The sequence below is a fragment of the Perissodus microlepis genome, chromosome 14, assembly GCF_051167445.1.
Source record: "Perissodus microlepis isolate ML-2025 ecotype Zambia chromosome 14, ASM5116744v1, whole genome shotgun sequence".
In the NCBI taxonomy this organism is placed as follows: Eukaryota; Metazoa; Chordata; class Actinopteri; order Cichliformes; family Cichlidae; genus Perissodus; species Perissodus microlepis.
Genome location: NC_140474.1, coordinates 25,513,415 through 25,533,121, shown reverse-complemented (window position 1 = coordinate 25,533,121; position 19,707 = coordinate 25,513,415). Strand labels below are relative to the sequence as shown.

The window sequence follows — 19,707 nt, the reverse complement described above, 5'->3', positions numbered from 1 at the left end:
GGTTTTCAGGGTTTTTATCGGTTTTCAGTCATTCAGTCATTTGGCAGAACTGCAAAATGGCCAGAAGGAGGCAACTGCTGTGGTTGCAAACAGGCTTTGGGTGGTATGGAAGTAAGGGCAACTATGGAACTGCTCAGCAACATGGGACCCATAGCTAATAAATAGTAATATGACAAAAAATAACAACTTTGTGTGGATGTAACCTTGTGAGATTTGAGATTTTGACAGCATTTTTATGTGACAACTTCTCTTTTTAGATAAATGCAGAGTTTAAGCGCATTACCACCATGCCACTGCAGTCCAGATTACTCTCGCAGATAGATGTGCTATCTGACAAACTAATAAGGTCTTCAAAAGGCGAGGAGGACAAATAGGAAGAAGACTTCAGAACATTCTGGAGCCCACGGCCCAGGTAAGAAAAAAATTAATTTGTGTATACACTAAGGGGAAAATAATAATTTTAACAAAATGCTGCTTGTCACTCTATGCCAGGAGTATGTTGAAAATCACCTGGGATTTTCACAATTTACCATGGGTGCGTTTTTTTTCTTCTTTTACCTGCATTAGAACTATGTGTGGAGTTCATAGTTGAACACCTCTCTATGCTCTGACAGCTTCTTTGCATGGAGATTTCACTTCAGAAATGCATTACCTTTTTGAGCATTCTGAGGACTCAAATCACGTGCTGTAATGAATCCATTTTTGTTCACCTAATGTGTTAATGTTAACATTTTTTGGAATAGTGACACAGATTAAAATAAGATTTGGTATAATGTTCTTTGACCAGTGTTCTGTTTAATCAAATTTTGGAATTCTGCATTTTCTAGGCCACAGATGAAGCCATTATCCAACGATCTAATAAGGAAACAACCATGGGAATTTACATCATAAAGTCAAGAGATGCCAATGGCAGCCCTGAGGACATCGGGATAGTCCTTGAAGGCCAGAGAGTCTGGCAGGATTTGGATAACTATACCCTAGCAGCTGCAATGCTGTTTGGACTAATGTACACTTTGAACCTCACCTACCCACTGGAAAAGTATACCTTCGAGGTATTATAGAAACTGGTTATGGAGCTCAAAAGGAACAGCCTTTCAAAGAAGGCCCAGGTTTTCAGGACCAGACTGTACGATTGAACAGTTTTCCAGTTATGATGTGGGAACAACATGTTTACCTCTTCGAATATGTACCATCCTTTCTTTTAAGCCAGCACTGGTAAAGTTGCAGTACATAGTGAAACTTATTTTTCTGGCACTTTTCAACTTGGGGCCTTTATTACTGCAGTTTTCACTTTTCAAGCCATGGCTCTTTTAAAAAAAAATTCAAACTTTGAATGTCCATTTTTCTCAATGGAAATGGTGCCTTGCACCAATTTCACCAGTTTGCAATTTTTTTCCCAAGGTGCACCACTACAAACAGATTGCATCGTCTAGTATTAGTGATTGTGATGTTTAGTGATAGAAGCAAGCCAATACTAATCAGTTTAGGTCTCTTGGTTTTGTGCCTGTGGGTTATAATGTTATTTTAAGTCTCTTCTTTGTGTCATTTTAATAATTACACCCCTGTTGCCATATTACCTTATGGCTCTTACATTTAAAAAGCTATTTTTTACATAAGCGCGATGTCATAAGGCCCCACAATGTTGAATTCAGCTTACAGAAGATAACTTTGAGGAATGTTGTGGAATGTTTTTCAAGAGATGCATTGTACAAATATGACTCATGTATATTTTGGAAGCCTGAATTGAAAGTCCATTGTTACAACTGTGTAGTATTTTCAAAAATACAGGTCATTGTTCAAAAATGTTTTGCTTATTTCTTTGATTGAAGAGAAAGTGTACAGTACATACAGTAAGATCAGCCTTAATTTAGTTTTATTTATTGAACACTCAATTATATATTAGATTATATATTAGAAATTTGTTATAAAATAAAATAAGCTTACCATAAAATAATCTTGTCAATATAACACATAGTAGTCCAATACAATTAACACAAAAATTTCATGTCTGATAAACAAGTGGTTTCTATAAATATTTGACCGGAATGAAAAACATGACAACAACATAAAAAAGTCATGTTCATGTTACCAGAAAAATGTGTGCAGGTATAACATAAAAAACTAAGGTTAACCAAACATAACTTAATTTCGTGCAACCGATTACAATAATTTTTTTAACGTTTATCCCACTGATTATTTTTTTCAGTGTATACAAAACACAACTGGCTATGAAGACTGAGAAAATTCATGACTGTTTAGAAAATTTCTCAATCTAAGAAACTCCACAGAAGGATTTTGACAAATGGAACCCTGCTAAGAAGAATCAACAACCACATCCACTCTCACAACAAAACTTAACAACATTCAACCCATGTGCACATACTACATGACAATATTTCAATAAGGAGAGCTCATTTGGTAGAAGTAGAGATACAGAATTCAGTTAAGCTATTTGGCAGAAAGGAATCCGAATTTGATAGGAATTAGGACATGACTCCCAGGAATCTAGATGTTGGTGGTGGTGAATATGAAGATGGAAGCTAGAATGGAGCTCTGAGTGACTGGGATCAGGCAGAGATGCAGGGGAGGCAGGCAGACTTTATAAAGTCACTAGCAGGCTGCCTGAAAGGAAGAATTACAGATTTAAACTATGCAGAATGAAGGCTGATTGGCTCAGAGGAGGTAAGAAAAAGATTAGACTAGAGCAGGGGTCGGCAAACCTGGGCACGTGTACCACAGCTGGCACAGGAAGGGTTAACTGGCACAACATTAGCTGGACTGGCTATCTGGGCCGATGGTGATTTTTCGTTTTTATGGGCCGAAGATTTTTTTTTATTTATTTATTTTTTTTAAATTTAGTAACAGTATAAACAATGAAAGGTGGTGGATTGGCCAGATGCTGGCAGATGTGTAAAAATAACTCTGTTGTTTGGTGGTGACTATGGCGGAGCTTCCACAGAGGCCAGCAGGTGGATGAGGGAAAGAGGAGGCAGGAGGAGCAGAGACCCGAGGCAGCCGCTGAGTGTCAGGTGAACTGAACTTCAGGTAAGAAGTTATGACCTGCAGTCTATCTGGGTGAGATATAAACCAAGTTTAGGTGGAGTTTATTTTCGTTGTGCTGACTTTTTACAATCAGTTACAATAACTTGTACTGGGTACTAGCTAGCATGACAGAGTTTCTATACAGCTGGGTGGGTGCTGTGATGTTACTGATAGTGAACTTTATTTTATTCATAAGCGTAGTTAGTAGAGTTGCCAACCGCCCCTTAAAAAATGGAATGGTCCCGTATTCAGAGAAAATATTATGTGTTTCATATTGAGCTGAAAAGGAACGCAGTTTGTCCCTTACTTCAGCTAGAATGGAAAAAGACACAAAGCTGGAGATATTCTGCATCTTAAGCTGCACAGCTGTCTCTTCTTCTCTCATTCTCTCCCCCTCCCTCTCCTGTTGCTACTTCAATCATAAAACTGATCAATGATCAGCTGATCGGCTTTTCTCTCTTGTTTGTTTATCGGCCACTTTGCGCCAGAAAGAGGAAATGCTAAACAACAGCAGTACGTTTAAGCTTAATTAGCTGTTGGAAAAAACAGCGGCCGACAGCGCTGTAAACAACGGTAGACTTGTGTGTAACAAGCAAGCGAATAATGCAGAAAACAGATTTTTAGACGGGAAACTGTTCTTGAAGAGAGAGAGAGAGAGAGAGCTGTGCATGAAGTGTGGTGGAAGCAAAACAGCAAAATCAGAGGGAATTCATGAGGATGTTTTTGTGAAGCGTAGTTTGGATCTTCTTTTGCTGCTGGTTCAGTCAATAATGTTTGGAGAGAGATAAAACTAACAGCTTTAGAATCAGCGCAAAAAGGGTGTAAACACAAAGCGCGGACCGCTGAAACATCGGAATCAGCCAGCTGTCGGCTTTCAGCCCCGACCGTGTCCGTGCCGTCGGGTGAGAAAGGCGACATCTCACTGATTCTGATCCGTCGGCGGGTCTGAGGTTTGTGTTTACGTCTTTGTGCAGAATCCGTGTACCTGCTCTCATTTACTGTTTTAGCTGTTTGGTGGTTCTTGAAATTTTGTGAGGTTTAACCTGAGATTCTGGCATTTCCGGCAAAATAAATTAATATTAAAAAAATCGATTCAGGATTTTAATGAATCGATATCACGTTATCCAAGCCAGAATCGATTTTAATCAATAAATCGATTATCAAAACCCACCCCTATTTTCTAAGTAGCTGAAAGCCGGTAACTGTGAAGGGGCGGGTCTAGCAAAGTTTTGCCAGGGGGCCAGGTAGGGCATTAACAGGGAAAGGGGGGCACAAAGAAATACTTTTCTTTCTTGTTCTCATTTAAAATGTCTAGCTTTTAATAAATAATTATCTGAAGCTTACAACCAAAGTTTTTATCTGACGTAAAATGTATAGAAATCATACATATACCAACAAGACAGTGTACATCACTGTCACAACAGCATTTGTTTTCATTCAAAGGCTTTATGGCTTTTCCTATAATACCTGGTGGGCCGGTCCCTAGTCAAAATGCCCGGGCCGATTTTTTGTCCCAGTCCAGCCCTGGGCACGACACGCAGTGAATTAATCTGAGCACGTGCATTAAAAAATAAATGGCCGGGCCAGCGGTGCACATCGCAAATTAGCTCGCATAGACACATTAGTTGTGCCGCTTCTTAATGACGGTTCAACTTGTAATTGGCTAAAAATCACTGAGGGGGACGTTGCTAGCTGGCAGTTTTTTCAAGCAATGTTGAAATTTCCACATTCCAACACTTCAAATGCTTCAGGAGCTGTCCGCTCAGCGCAGCATCAGCACCACGGAAATACACGGATACATCCGTAGACTCGAGACAGAATTCACTATGCGACTTTCAGGTGTATGGACCAATGTTTTCTTTTCTGATCAAACCAGAAAGCTTTAATGAGCAGCTGGATTTGTCTCGCATTAACTGGCTGGACACAGAGGACATCGAAATGCAGCTGATTGAACTGAAAAGCTCGACTCTGTGGGGGTCAAAGTTTGCAGAACTACGAACGCAGCTGGAAACACATATCTGTGTGAGCAGATTTTCTCTCACATGAGTGTCCTCAGGTAGCCGTCTGAATGCTGTACACTCGGAGACCTGTGTCTCTGAGTGGGAGACCAGAGATCACATTAACGTGTATCTCTGTATTAACAAACATGCCATATTGGCCCAGTTTATTTTTCTTATCATTGCTGTGAGGAGACAATAAATAGCATTTGGATTTTCTGTTGTACAGTTCATTTGCTGTTATGGAGTTCTTGTTATGAATAAAAAAATGTCTTTTTTTGTTTCAAAATAGCTGAAAACTATTCACTGATAGCTGCCAACATCTGCGAACAAATATAATTCTATAAAGTTGTTCTATATAGTGTGTAACTGTTAATATAGAGCGTTATTAATATGGCATATGGCACATTGACTTCTGATGAAATTTTAGATGGCACTCATCATCAGAAAGGTTGCCTACCCCTGGACTAGAGCTATGACATCATCATTGAGTTTGTCAGTGTTGTAAGGAGTAAGCAATGTAAAGAATACACTAATAGGTAATTAAGTAAAGTTACCTCCAAATGTGGTGCCATGATAGCTAATAAAAATCCACAATAAGACACAAGAAAATAAAGAGGTGGTTTAAAAAAAATAAAACTATGCCACAGAGTCAGTTAAATGTAGTTGTAGTGGTAAGCTGTTCCACAGCTTTGGTGCCACAGACGGACAGAGGTTCTGTCCCTCTTAGTCTTTAGTCGTGTACAAGGAACAACTAACAAAAACAGCTTTCTTGGTGCATAAGAAAGTAAATACAGGAATTTAAAAATGAATCCTAAATCTGTTGGGAGTACCTGTTAAGAGTACAAAATTGAACTGATGAGAACTCACTTGCTAGCAGCCAAACAGCCCGGAAAACAGGCAGATGAGTGATTAAAGATCTTGCTTGATGAACTTGCGCCTAAATTTCATGTGTGAATTTGCTGAACTTGTGCGATCAGTGCATGAAAACTCCATACAGCTCCTTGTCTGCTTTGTACTTTTTATATTGTCAGTACTGCCGTTGTTTCACTGCATAACACAGCACCATGTGAACACCTAGCAGCCATGGTTAGCAAGTACAATACAAAAGAAAACATCGAAGGAATACTGAAATAAAAATGTATAAATAAGCTAGATAAGAAATGGCACATTGTGCACATGAAAAAATACAAAACTTTATCCTCATGAAAAAGTAAATTTAAAAAAAGATGTAACACACCAGTTACAGGAGTTTTTACATTTCAGCAACAGTCCATATGGTGTCATGCAATATATGTAACAGACAGTTTTTGGTATATGAAAGTGTTCCAGTTCTTCTGTTGATCATTATGCTCCTGGGGATGAGTTGAGTCATTGTATTAGAACAGCAAAATCAAATCAAATGAAGACTATAACGGCACACATTAAACAGAGAAAACATATTAGTCTGAGTGGTATATTATTTCGGTCAATTAATTTTAACTGGAATTTATTGTTGGTGAGAATACCTAATTATGCCATATCTGAAACTGTATTACTGTGTTTATAATATTGAGACCTTGAGTGTTTTATTGTGTCCTGAGAAAACAGGTTGGTTGCGAAATATCAACAGCAAAATGTACAAGCACACACGTTCATATCTACACACGCACACAAGGTCTTAGTCGTCAGATATGCTGTACAGGTTTCCTTTCTAGACCCACAAGCAAACAAAAAGAAGTACAGGTATACATGAACCCCATATATAACTTGGTTGGTTGGCAGCTCTCAATGTTGAGTGCCTAGTTTTAAAGTGACTGGATCGATACAGGGGAGTGAATTGCCAATTTCAGTTTGTTCTATTGAAATTGGCTGGCAGTGCATTCTTGAGGGAGAGCACCAGATATTGGCAGTGACAGAGTGGAATTGGATTTGTAAGGAGAGAAAGACCAAGAGGGAGCATAATGATCAACAGAAGAACTTGAACACTTTCATCCCCCAGCATGTACTACATGCAAGCTAAATATGCTCTTATGTATTTGCTGGACAGTTAAATTATGGCGACAGGGATAGAAGCCTCACCTGCTTGAATGATTACACACAGAATGGCTCATTGCATTGTTTATTACCATCGAGCTCTATGTTGGAAGACTACTGTGCCACTACATGATAAATACCTCATGTTCTTCCTCACTATTCTGCTTTGCAATGGTATAGAATAAATTTATTACTAAAGTATAACATGAAATGGCATATATTATGTCTTGGATGTCACGTTTGGGATGAGTTAAATCAAGCAGCACTCGATCATGGAATAACTTTTCTTGGTCTCATGAATACGAGACCAGGGAAACTTCATAGTCATGAAATTATGTGGAAAGGAAGCCCTCTGTCAAAAATGGGACTGCATCTTAACAAGGAAAATCATGAAACTCATCAACAAGGAGTGCATCATACAACTCCTTAGGATAATACTTAGGAAGTGCTTTTATAATGCCAAGATAAAAATGAGCAATGCTGGCAACATGTAGCTCTCTTATTTCAAGTAGAGCTCTGTAGTATGTTGACATAATTCACTAATTCTCATCCTCGAATGTAAATATCCACTTGCAGCCAGCTGTGGGGGGTTCTCCAAATTGAATTATTGGATTTGTTGACCTTTTATTTGCTAAGCTGATATAACCTGAGAGTAATGTCCTCACATTTACACAAACAATTATTTACCAGTGAATTAAAAAACTTTACATAATATTCTATGTTCTAAAAGTTCCTAAAAAGTTTCTTCTTCCTGGTATAAAAATTCAGTTTTCTACTACCAACTGAGTGAATTTGAATCTGTACATGTGTTGACTACTGAGTTGAAGTGCTATAGCAACAACGGTGTAAAGATTACTCTCTCTAAGTCACATCTTACGTAAACCATTGAAAATGCACAGTAATCTTTAGTTAAACTATAACCATACAAGCATAAACATGCAGACTCCGTGACTGTGGTAAATGAATGATTTTAACACCCAGATGAGGGGATTTTGGGTTTCACTTCTTCTCTCAAACAGTAGATGGTTTTCAGGCACACGTACACAGCAGAGATACAGCCCTGCACACACACAACCATTCATGGAACAGTAAAGGGGGCTGAGCCTCCTTGTCCATGTGCAACACTTCCACATCCTGTGGATTGAAAAGCTGTTATCTCTCTTGAACGGGGCACACTTTGCCCCAACCTCCAAAGAGAGCCAAGGTAAGATTACAGAGGCAGGCAGTTTCAGTCAAAAACTAATAACAATACCTTACAGTGTGTATTACAGTCTTTTGATTGTACTGCATGAATTATGATTTTGCTGAATAATGATATATAAACAGAAAAGACAATTTTACATTCAAAGATCTTTCTTGTTATGACTACATACCTACAAGAAGCTGATGTTCAGTGGGAATTTTCTTCATTTTTTAACATTTTGTAGATTGTAGGTGCTTAAATTATATAATTATACTCACATTAATGTGGACAAAGAAAGACTGCATTAATGATTATGTTGGTTATATGAAGCTCTTTGCCAGTGGCATAAAAGCATAGTGCAAACTATATTGCGGTTCCATTGAACAGATATCTTATGAGGGTTCTTTGATGCGGATTTTCTTTTCTTTTTTTTGTTGTTGTTGTTACGATGCACATCACATACGCAATTTTTATGCTAGTCTTAAACTTAATTACAGGTAGCTAACTGCCTCCTGGTCTGTCATTGAGTTTAATAAAAGTTCTATTTAAATATAATATTTTAAACTGGCTGTACTCAGGGAACCTTAAAAGTGCAGCTGTAAAACAGTGTTAGTTTCAGGATTTCTGTGTGTTGGAAGATTTAGTGAAACCTACTTTTAGGTATTCAGTGGAAGCCAAAAGGAGGAGTAGAGAGCCTAAAGAATTTGTACTTTAAACATACACTATGTTTGTGTATTTTTTTTCTCAGTGCCTTACATTGCATGTTTGCAGGTGCTTTTCAGTGTTTCTCTATGATGTGCAGCTGATTGCTAACACACAGGGGCATGCAGACAGTTGGCTCTCTGTCTCTCTCTACGCCCTCACCTGCTCTTCACAGCACATTAAACAGGATAGCTATAAGCTTCTCACACACCCAAACAGACACATAGCCACACACACACACATCCAGATATTCACCTTGTTTTTGTCTACAAGAGTAGACTATACTGGAGTGAAGCCTAATTGCTTGAGCTGTATGTTGGGTGCCTTTGCAAAGAGTAGGCTAAGCCTGTTGGACATCTTTCCTTTCCAGATTCTCTTTTTCAGTCTCACTCCAGTCTCCTTCTCGCTTATGGTTTTATTTTACTGAATTTAATACCTATCCCACCTTTGTAAGACTTTTTGCCAAAAATTCAAGGTTAATGGAAGGAAAATGCATGTGTGTGTTAAATATGTTTTTATTTATTTTTATTTTTTTGCACGTCTGTGAGTGTGCCTCCTGCCAATGGGCATCATTAAGCAGCTAAAGGTTTTTGTACCTCTGAGACCTTGCCTGTAGTAAACTTGCTATCATTAACGAGTGTTAATGATGCTGGCCTTTGTAATCACTGTGTACGTATGAATATTTTGTTCTTGTGCATTTTTTCTCTGTTAGATGGCGAAAAAACGCTTCTCTAAGTTGGAGGTGATGTTAATGGTGATGTTTACGATTACGACTGTGATATCAATCGCATTCATAGTTCTGTTTGCCACGGGACAATCTGGTGTGAAAGAAGGTAGGTGGACCACAGAGAAATACACATCTAAGTTTTAAGCAACATAAAATCACTTCCTCCTTTACTTTTCTTTTGCTCACATGATTATCATTTCTAAACCAGAGAATAATCTGCACACTAATGTCAGTTTGAAAAATTACAAGGTTTACCCTTTATAATTGTGACTTAGTTGCATTGTTCTTTTCTCAGAAATTACAGATACATTTGTGCCAACATGTCCCAGCATGCCTCTGGGTGAGAGAGTAGATTGCTTCCCTGATTCTGGAGCATCACAGGTAAACTAATTTCCTAAAGTGTAAAGTGTGTATATGGGGATTTTGTTTATTTATTAATTTATGAATAATTAAATAAATAAATATTATTTACACAATTTAAGCATTTGCTATTGTGACAAAAAGCACTTCTAATAGTAACAGTAATGACACTACAAATAATTATATTGGCAACAATACTCTTAACAGGAGAAATGTCAGGAACGTGGCTGTTGTTGGAGTCCACGGGATGAGAGTAATGTTCCCTGGTGTTTCTTCCCAACCAACTATGGATATACTGTGGAATCACAGGAGACACCAAATTCTTATGGTAAAACCTTAAACCCCCTCTGTATTCTTTAATTCAGAGTCATGTGCTCACTAACTGATAAAAATATGCACATAAATAGAAAGAAGTCTGTATGTGCTTGGACTCAGTAGAATATTCAAAAACAGTCATGTTATGCCCAGCCTGAGATTTGTATGCGTTGGGAATTGAACCAACACATAAAAATGAAAGCATTCCTTTTTTTTTTATCCATATCTAATTTAAAATGTCATCAAACATTTTGACATCCATTTGGCAAAGGTATTGCTTAAGGATACTATGCAAATTAGTACAACAGAGCCAACTAAGTACTCTGTAACCTTTTATCATGGCGGTAAAAGAAGTTGGCAATACATATTGTTTAAATAAAGTCCAGTCTAAGTTCACCTGAAGATTTTAATGTGGTGCTACACCTGAATTGAACGACTGACCCTGACGAATGTTTGCTCACACAGTTTCTCTTTATAATAAAATATAACAAAACTGAATTGTTGTTTTGTTTTCATTTTTTAAACTTATGTTTCTTATGTAACTGATTTCTACATTATGTAAATATATTGTATTATGCGGATGACATATTAAACTTCTGTCATCTGTTTATTTTTGCAGCTATAAAGGCAAAACTGACAAGAATGGAATCTCCATCTCTATTTGGTCAACACATAAAAGAACTGGCAATTGACGCAGAAATGCAGACAAAGAATCGACTCAGATTTAAGGTGAACATTGACACCATTCTGGCTTTATATTCTTGTATACATGTTTGCAGAGCCAGATTTTACAGCAAAGTAAGAAATTATGAGATACACTATTCATTTCAGAAGCAGTTTAATCAAAGTATCTTTAATATAAAAGATCGTGGCTCAAGAGTTGGCAGTTCATCTTGTAATCGGAAGGTTGCCGTTTCGAGCCCCGGCTCGGACAGTCTCGGTCGTTGTGTCCTTGGGCAAGACACTTCACCCGTTGCCTACTGGTGGTGGTCAGAGGGCCCGGTGGCGCCAGTGTCCGGCAGCCTCGCCTCTGTCAGTGCGCCCCAGGGCAGCTGTGGCTACAATGTAGCTTGCCATGACCAGTGTGTGAATGTGTGTGTGAATGGGTGGATGACTGAATGTAGTGTAAAGCGCTTTGGGGTCCTTAGGGACTAAGTAAAGCGCTATACAAATACAGGCCATTTACCATTTACCATAAAAGCTGTTGAGAATGAAGAATAGAAATATACACAACTGAGTATTACTGAGACAGCGAGAGTTCTGTCTCACTGCCTAAAATGACTGTTTCCTTTCCCTCAGATTTATGATCCCAACAATAAGAGGTTTGAAGTCCCCCATGAGCACATCCTTAGCCTCAACCCTACACCATCCAGTCCCATCAACAACACACTGCAGATCACACAGAAACCCTTTGGCCTTACTGTACGCAGAGAGGAGAACCAAAACGTTGTGTAAGTGCTCATTGTGTGTATATACCATGTATATTTGCTGTTTCAGACTGGATATACAAAAGATATCAGACTATGCAAACTGTGTGTATTCATTAAAAAAACATGATTTACATTAAGGTAATTGTTATTATAATTTCTTATGTACTTTATACATTTTTTTATATACTATGGTTGCGCTAGTAAAGAGGGATAAGGGCATTTCTGAGTTAAAGCATGTATAGCAGCAGGGGATTGCGTAGTGTGGAGGAGATTTTTCATAATAATGCTAAGATGCCATGGTACTGAAATTTTAATATAAGATAAATTGAGTTATTAAATATTTATTTAGAATTACAATTATTACTTATCAGAACTGTCCCCTTAGACATTTGTCACTGGAAATTCGGAACCACAGGTTATGTGTATCACTTGAAGCAGATGTGTAAGAAAGCCACAAAGGTGGTCTCAGCAGTACACCAACTCACTGTCATGCAAAACTGGCAGGTGACACCATTCCATGTTACAAGACAGTTTCTCAAACAATAAGTCATTATTTTCGTGTTGATTCAGTGCATGCTTTGTTGGCCCTGTGTGACATTGCAGTGACAAACTCCTCCACAGAACACACAAACACAGATAAATAGAGCAAAACAACAATTGCATACATTAGTGCTAATGGTGTTTTGTACATCATTATTGGCTTTTATGGTGCATGACAAATTTCCCTACTAGGTAAATGTGGATTTATTTACAGGAAAAGTGAAAGCCAAAGTAACCTTTGAAAATGTTTAATTTATAGTAGAGGTGCAAATTGTGTGGATGTCATCGATATAGGTATCACTGCGGCTTATCAGTCTTCCTGGATGTAACGATAATGAAATTTACAACCAGGCGCCCTTTGTGCAGTTGTTTGATAAAAAACTAATTATTATTATCATTGGTGGGGAAAGGTTAAAAGGAGGTTTTTATCATTTCATTCAATGTAGGAAAATATATTTATTTTTAATAAATTCCATTGGTATAAAAAATAGCTTGTAGACAGAGGTCCACAGTTATTTCATGAAAAAAATAGGAGGTCCATTTTTTTCTGATTCAAACTCTCTACAGTGTACGGGGATTTCTTTGGTTGATTGCAAATGTTCAATACTTAGAATAATCTCTGTGCTCTAAAATACTGATAACGATAGTTTACACTCCTGTAGTTGATCTTTGCTCTTGGCAGAAAGTGGTGAAACAAAAGTTACACTGCCAATAGAGAATTCATATTGGTCAGACATGCCAACACATTTCAAAATGACAAAATATGTACAACAGTCATTTTATCTAATCCTTTGCTTTTAGTGTTTTGTCTTTTATTGGCTTTCTTTCATTGTTGAGTTATGTTTCTATAAGAAAAAAAAGAGTCAGTTAATTATTTTCTTCAACACTCTTTACTTACAAAAAAGAAATAATGAAAGACAATTAAAGTTAAAGTCACAGTTACATAAAATGAAAGTTGTTGGTTTGACCTGCTTATAAAAGTTGCATTTATCTTTCTCAACACTGCACACAACTTTTAGTCACAGGCCTTTAAAATTATTTTCAAGATAAATTTTAAGATAAGCAGATGAAGATTATTTGTGATTTAGCAACCAAACTAATCCTTTTTGGCACTGTGGGTGAAGCATAGCTATAGAGACAACCATTGTGGGATTTTTAAGCACATGGAATGTTTACCAAGATCTAAATTGTTATAATGTAATTATAGTTTGATAAGAATATGAGAATAAGCAGGCCATGAACTGTAAAAAGTCCATAAAATACAGTGATAACAATATTTACATATTTACTTTTAAATCATAAAAATTGCAGCAGGTTACCCCAGGTATTTATTATGGCATTAAATTCCACCGACATCTGTTATTTATTTACTATATAGATAAATGGTCAATGTTGCTCATAATCATTCTATTAAGTAGGGCTGGGCCATATTATACCGTTCACGGTAATACCGGTATAATGTTAGGCAACGATAGGAAAATGAAATATCGCGATAGTTATGAGTAAAACGCGCATGCGCAGTACCTTTGTTTTCATGCGCACATAGCCGATTGTTGAGTGAAACAGATGAACCAGAATTGGTTTGTAAAAATGCTGCAACTTCAGTGGTGTGGAACTGGTTTGGTGTTTGACCATCAGATACACGACAAAGCACATTTTTTTGCAGAACATGCAAGCGGCCGTCGTTATATTTGTCGGACTAAGATGCTCTTAAATCTGGGAGTAATCTGGGTCCTAAACTCCGTATTCCTCAGGTCAAACGAACACTGCAGCATCACTGAGAGTTAAAAACTATCTAAATTCTTTCATCTTTAATAAAACGATCAGCGTTGCTGCTTTACCAGGTGTAACTATGAAGTTTAACTTCCAGGCATCCATAAAAACAAAATTTATTACATTTAACGGAGTTAGAAGTTAGCAGGAAGCTAGCGGAAGTTAGCTCGCTAGTTTCGCTAGTTACCTAAACATGATATAGCATGTTCTGAGTGAGAGATTTCTGAAAAAATTCAAACGTACAGCTCTGCTATCACTTCCAACATAAATGAAGACAGGAAACTAAACAGCAGTGACGTTTGTAGGGTTACTGAATTTGGGGTAGCTGCTATATAATGATGTGCTACGTGATCGCTAGCGACACAGCTATGTTAGCATAACATAAACAGTGAAGCTGCAGGATGAACGCTAACACTTTTCCACTTATAAAAGTTAACGTTAAGGTTCCTGATAGTTAGAGACAAATGCAATCGCATGGCAGGATGCTGTAAATGGACCAAACTTCAGTCAGGAGAACAACTGAGATAATCCATCCACAATACGAGGTTAATCATTAATATACTGCAACAAAATGGGAATAGAGCAGCTGCCAGAGAATTCAACATTAATGAATCAATGGTACAGAAGTGGAGGAAGCAAGAAGAATGAGTTTAATAAAGTTTGATTTATCTGACTGCTTTGTTTCACTTAATGTGCCTTATAATCCCGTGCACCTTATGGTCCGAAAAATACGTACTGCACACTGCAGTTTAATGTTGCAAAGCACCTCTTTTTAACTTCAGTGGATATGATACATGGTTATGCTCAGGATATGTCAGCCCATTTCTACTGGAAATGCCTTTTGGTTAAACTTTCAGCAAGGAATTTGCATTTACACTGTTAAATTTTTATAAAGCTTTAATGTACATAAAAACCAGCTTCTTGTTTAAGTGAAAATAAATGGAAGGTTGTCTTTTTGCGCTAGTAATGTTGTGGAGTTGTATTTTGTTTCGCATCAATTATATCGTCAGTTATATCGTTATCGCAAATTTTCAAATATATATCGTGATAAATATTTTTGGCCATATCGCCCTGCTCTACTATTAAGCCTGTGTGCCTGTCATGTGGAAATGATCTTTTGGAACAGAATTAGGGTTAAGATGTTAAATGAAAATAATATCATATATTTACTGCATTTAAAACCTTTACTTGTAATATCTGACAGCTGCAGGCTCGGTATTTCAGTAACCAGTGTATGTCTTGTTTTGAAGACTACAGAAATGCTACCCAGAGGGCTTATTAGAGCTTGATGGGATGGCCTGTCTACTCGCTGTTTTTTTTTTTTCTGCAACTCAATTTGTCAAAATGTCTCTGCTCCAGAAGCTCCAGAAGCTAGGTGAGGCTAGACTCTGAGTAGGCAGGACTGGGGAGAGGGTTGGTAGAATTTTAGTTAATGGTTGTCTTGATACAACATTTTATTTCGCCTGTTTTTGGTTGTGTAGTGAAGGTGTTGTGTGGCCCTTGAGTGGTTAGCTTGTGTTTTGCAGGCCGTTTTGAGTTTCATGACCACTTTTGATATTGCTGGATTTATGGCAAAGCCGTCGCTTGCCCTGCTGGATGTTTGTAGGAAGAGGGATAGACATGAGGTGGCAACATATTACGGGATCAGTGTCTCCACTGGTCTACGCAAAGCGGAGCTGAAGGCCGCTCTGGTGTCTAGGCTGTTGGAGAAGGGGGTGGTTGTAATGCAAGAACCCCCGAGCACACCCAGTCCGGCTGGACCAAGTACAGCGCCTCATGTTCCAAGCCAGGTCGTAGAACCGCCAGTGTCTACACCTGTGGGCCAATGACACTGCCCCATTTTGATCCGCTCTCCACCCAGTCATCGGAGGGTTCTAAGCAGGATGCTAGGCTCAAAGTCCGTCTGGCTCGTCTCCAACTGGGAAAGGAGGAGCGTGAGAGAGAGTTCCAGCTGAAAAAGGAGTTAGAGCTTAGGCGTTTGGAGGCGGAGCTGGCTAGCGCTAGGGAGGTCGAGCTGAAGAAGGTGGAGGTGGAGGCGGAGACTAAGGTCAAGCTGCGACAGCTGGAACTCCAGCAGGCCTCCTCCCCTCCTGTGGCGGCCTTGCTGTCACAGACAGAGGTACAGTTTGATGTAGGCAGGAATAGTCATCTGGTCCCTGTGTTTCGTGACACTGAGGTGGAGGGAAAAGAGTGTCCTCTTTGACCGATGGTGTATGGCCTATAAAGCTGCAGACCTAGTTTCGGTACGGGAGTTAATTCTCATTGAGGAATTTAAAAACTGCATCTCCGAGCGGATGGCAGTACATCTGAACGAACAGAAGGTCTCCACGTTGCAGCTGGCCGCGACACTGGCTGACGAGTTAAGCATGAGCGACGCGGCACCCTAGCGAAGGCTAGCGGTGCTAGTGGTGAGCAAGACACAAGGGGAGAGGTACCTGTGCCTCGTCCCAGGTAAGACCAGAAATGTTTTTACTGTTTTAAATCTGGCCATTTAATAGAGGACTGCGAGGCCTACAGGCGAAGACAGCCAGCCTCAACACCACGTAAGCCAAAAGGGATGGGGTTGATTAAAATCGCTTCTCCTGTTAACAGGTGGACCTCAAAGCCAGGGGAGGACTGGAGTGTAGTCCAACAGATAGTGGTCCCGGCTAGTTTGCGTCAGCATGTGCTACAATTAGCCCATGATCATTCATGGTCAGGACATTTGGGGGTAACTAAAACGTATGACCGTATTCTGCAGCACTTCTTCTGGCCAGCAATGAAGGCAGATGTTGCAAGGTATTGTAATACCTGTCGCTGGGTTTCGGGCAGGTTCGCCCGGTAGAGGCAAAAGTCGAGGTTGTCCTCAGCTACCCAGCCCCAGCCTTTAGGCGGGAGCTAAAGCGGTTCCTGGGCATGAGTGGATACTATCGCTGTTTTTGTAAGAACTTTGCGGTAGTTGTGGGCCCTTTGACAAAGCTATGTAGCCCCTGCCTTCTCCTTTAGAGCACACCTGCTGCTCATCTGCCCTCGTTTACCACCAATTACCCTCCAGAGGTGATATAAGCTGGAGGAGAGCAGTGAGTCTGGTCTAGGTGTGGAAAAGGCCTGCTGTGTGTGTGTGTGTGTGTGTGTGTGTGTGTTTGTGTGTGTGGGTGGGTGGGTGTGTGAGTGAGTGAGAGAGTGTGACCAGCCCCACTGTGCGTGGCTTTTTGTGAGTAACTCAACTGGGCAGTGGTTTTGCTTAAATGACGGCGGCCTCCATTTCTTGGTTTGGCCTGCCTGGTTATTCCTAATAGCAGCGTTGCTGTCTTTTTCTATTGAAGCCTTATAGTTGTTTTCTTAGTTGAAGCGGTCACCATCTCTTTGGGTTGGCCTGTCTGATTTGTCATTAAAGCAGCATTGCTGTCTCTTTCTGTTGTTACTGCTTATATGATTATTGGGTTAATTAATTATAATAAAGATTTATTTTGTGTTAAACACCTCTGCCTGGCGTCCTTTTCATTTCAACCCGGATCCAACTGTTACTGTCCCCCTCCCTCTTCGCCTAGCTTTCATGTGGGGACGTAACAGTCTCTGTCTCATTCCCACTCTCTTCTTGCTCCATCTCATGCTCATTTTCTTTATTTTTGTGTCTCACACAAATTCACTCTTATCTGCTCTCCCTTATTCCACATCCCAGTGCATCAGTGTGTCTCTTCACTTCCTACTTAACTTTACTTTTTTTCTGGTTTGACATTCAGGTTTGACACTAGAATGGCTCCAATTGTGTTTGAAGACCAGTACATACAGCTGTCTGCTAAGCTCCCATCCCATAATATTTATGGCCTGGGGGAGCATGTCCATAGGCAATATCGGCATGACACAAACTGGAGAACCTGGCCAATTTTCACAAGAGATGCTTTTCCTAATGGGGTAAAGACAGCGCGCGCACACACACACACACACACACACACACACACACACACACACACACACACACAAAGAGACATATGTGCTTAAAATAAGGCCTGCTTAGTTGTGCGTGTGTGGCATGTTTACATGTGTGTTTTACATGTGCATTTGCCTTCACAAAAGGCTTATAATTGAATGCCTTGTAAGCTGATTATGCCGTGTAGGCACCCCCTCAGTTTCAGTAAGTCTCCCACATGGTGGTCTCACAAGGCACCAATGCCCTATATTCATTTGTCTCCTCCTTTCTTCTCTACAGGGAACACATAACCTCTATGGACACTATCCCTTTTTCCTCTGTCTGGAAGATAATAGTGGGAAGTCATTTGGGGTCTTTCTCCTGAACAGCAATGCTATGGGTAAAGTTACGCTAACACAAATGCAAGAACACTTGTTGGTACTTGGATAAAAGAAAATACACATGGGTTTGAGCATGCAAACAAATGCACATAAAAAACATTTGAGCAGCACTGTGTTTAAAAACCACAGAATGTATGTGCACAAGCACTCTCATACATACTGCCAAAAAAGTACAAACATACAGTATGTTTACACTGATACATGTAACATCGGGACAAGAAAATCATCTCTAAATGGTTCAAGGGCATACGAACCGCCAGTTAATCCTCATCCCCCAACACAAAAGGAGCTACTGTTGCATCAATCAAAGAATTGTGCTGACAAATCAAAGAGAATATTTCATGACTGTTTTATTCTGAGAAGGAGATGACTGAAAGCATTAGTGATTCCCACTGACATGTTTCAGTCGCTTATGCTTACAGTTGCTTCATGTAAGTTTTTTTTAATATATTGATTTCCATAGGAATTGACTGATATGTCCTCCTTATACAATTGTGTTTAGGTCTAAAGTAATAATTCTCTGAAGAATTAAAACAACAAGAAAGTTGTTTTATCAAAGCAGAGGACCGGTGGTACACAATGGTTTACAATCAATTTGGGGTTGTAATTTCTTTTTAAACATAATACTGATACTTATACGTTTTGTCTCTGTGTTTTCACCAGATGTGACACTGCAGCCCGCCCCAGCTGTGACCTACAGGACAATTGGAGGGGTGCTTGACTTCTACATTTTCTTTGGTGACACACCAGAACAAGTGGTGCATGAATTCCTCGAGGTGATTTTCTAAATACAGAAATATGTCTGGCAGGTTTTCTGGTTAATACTGTTGGGTGAAGTGGGTTTTGTGTTGCCTTGACGTGGTAATTGCATTAAAAGTATTTCCAATCGTTCTATTCAGCTCATTGGCAAGCCTGTCATTCCTGCCTACTGGTCACTGGGATTCCAGCTTTCTCGGTGGAACTACGGCAACCTCAGTATAGTCAAGGAAACAGTGGAGAGGAACCGTGCTGTGGATCTTCCATATGTAAGATTCTGTCTGCTTGGTTTTTATTCCTTATTTGTCTTTCATAACATGCATATTTTAGAAAAACATTTTCTTCAGACTATCTAAAATTGCTGTCAGAGCTACTGCCGCCCCCATAAACATCTGTGATTTTGTCCTTATAATATTTTGATAAAATGTTGAGCAACTTTGCTTACATATTTTACCTCCATTATATCACAATATCATGCATTGTATGTAATAAATGTAGGGTCCATTTACATACCACTGTTACTGACCATGTGATCATGATGAACATTCTGGAAACAGAAAACATGTGACTTGGTGT

General features: G+C 39.2%; 1 protein-coding gene across 1 annotated transcript in view; it reads left to right on the top strand.

Moving 5' to 3' along the window:
- The first annotated feature begins 9,600 nt into the window (after window positions 1-9,600).
- si (sucrase-isomaltase) overlaps window positions 9,601-19,707 on the top strand; it is a 59,855-nt gene continuing 49,748 nt past the window's right edge. Inside the window, exons 1-9 of the mRNA XM_084951189.1 lie at window positions 9,601-9,773; window positions 9,963-10,048; window positions 10,235-10,355; window positions 10,962-11,071; window positions 11,642-11,793; window positions 17,808-17,979; window positions 18,275-18,374; window positions 19,039-19,151; window positions 19,275-19,400. Of these exons, the coding sequence (XP_084807315.1) occupies window positions 9,653-9,773; window positions 9,963-10,048; window positions 10,235-10,355; window positions 10,962-11,071; window positions 11,642-11,793; window positions 17,808-17,979; window positions 18,275-18,374; window positions 19,039-19,151; window positions 19,275-19,400 (1,101 nt within the window). The 5' untranslated portion in view covers window positions 9,601-9,652. The remainder of the gene's footprint in view (window positions 9,774-9,962; window positions 10,049-10,234; window positions 10,356-10,961; window positions 11,072-11,641; window positions 11,794-17,807; window positions 17,980-18,274; window positions 18,375-19,038; window positions 19,152-19,274; window positions 19,401-19,707) is intronic.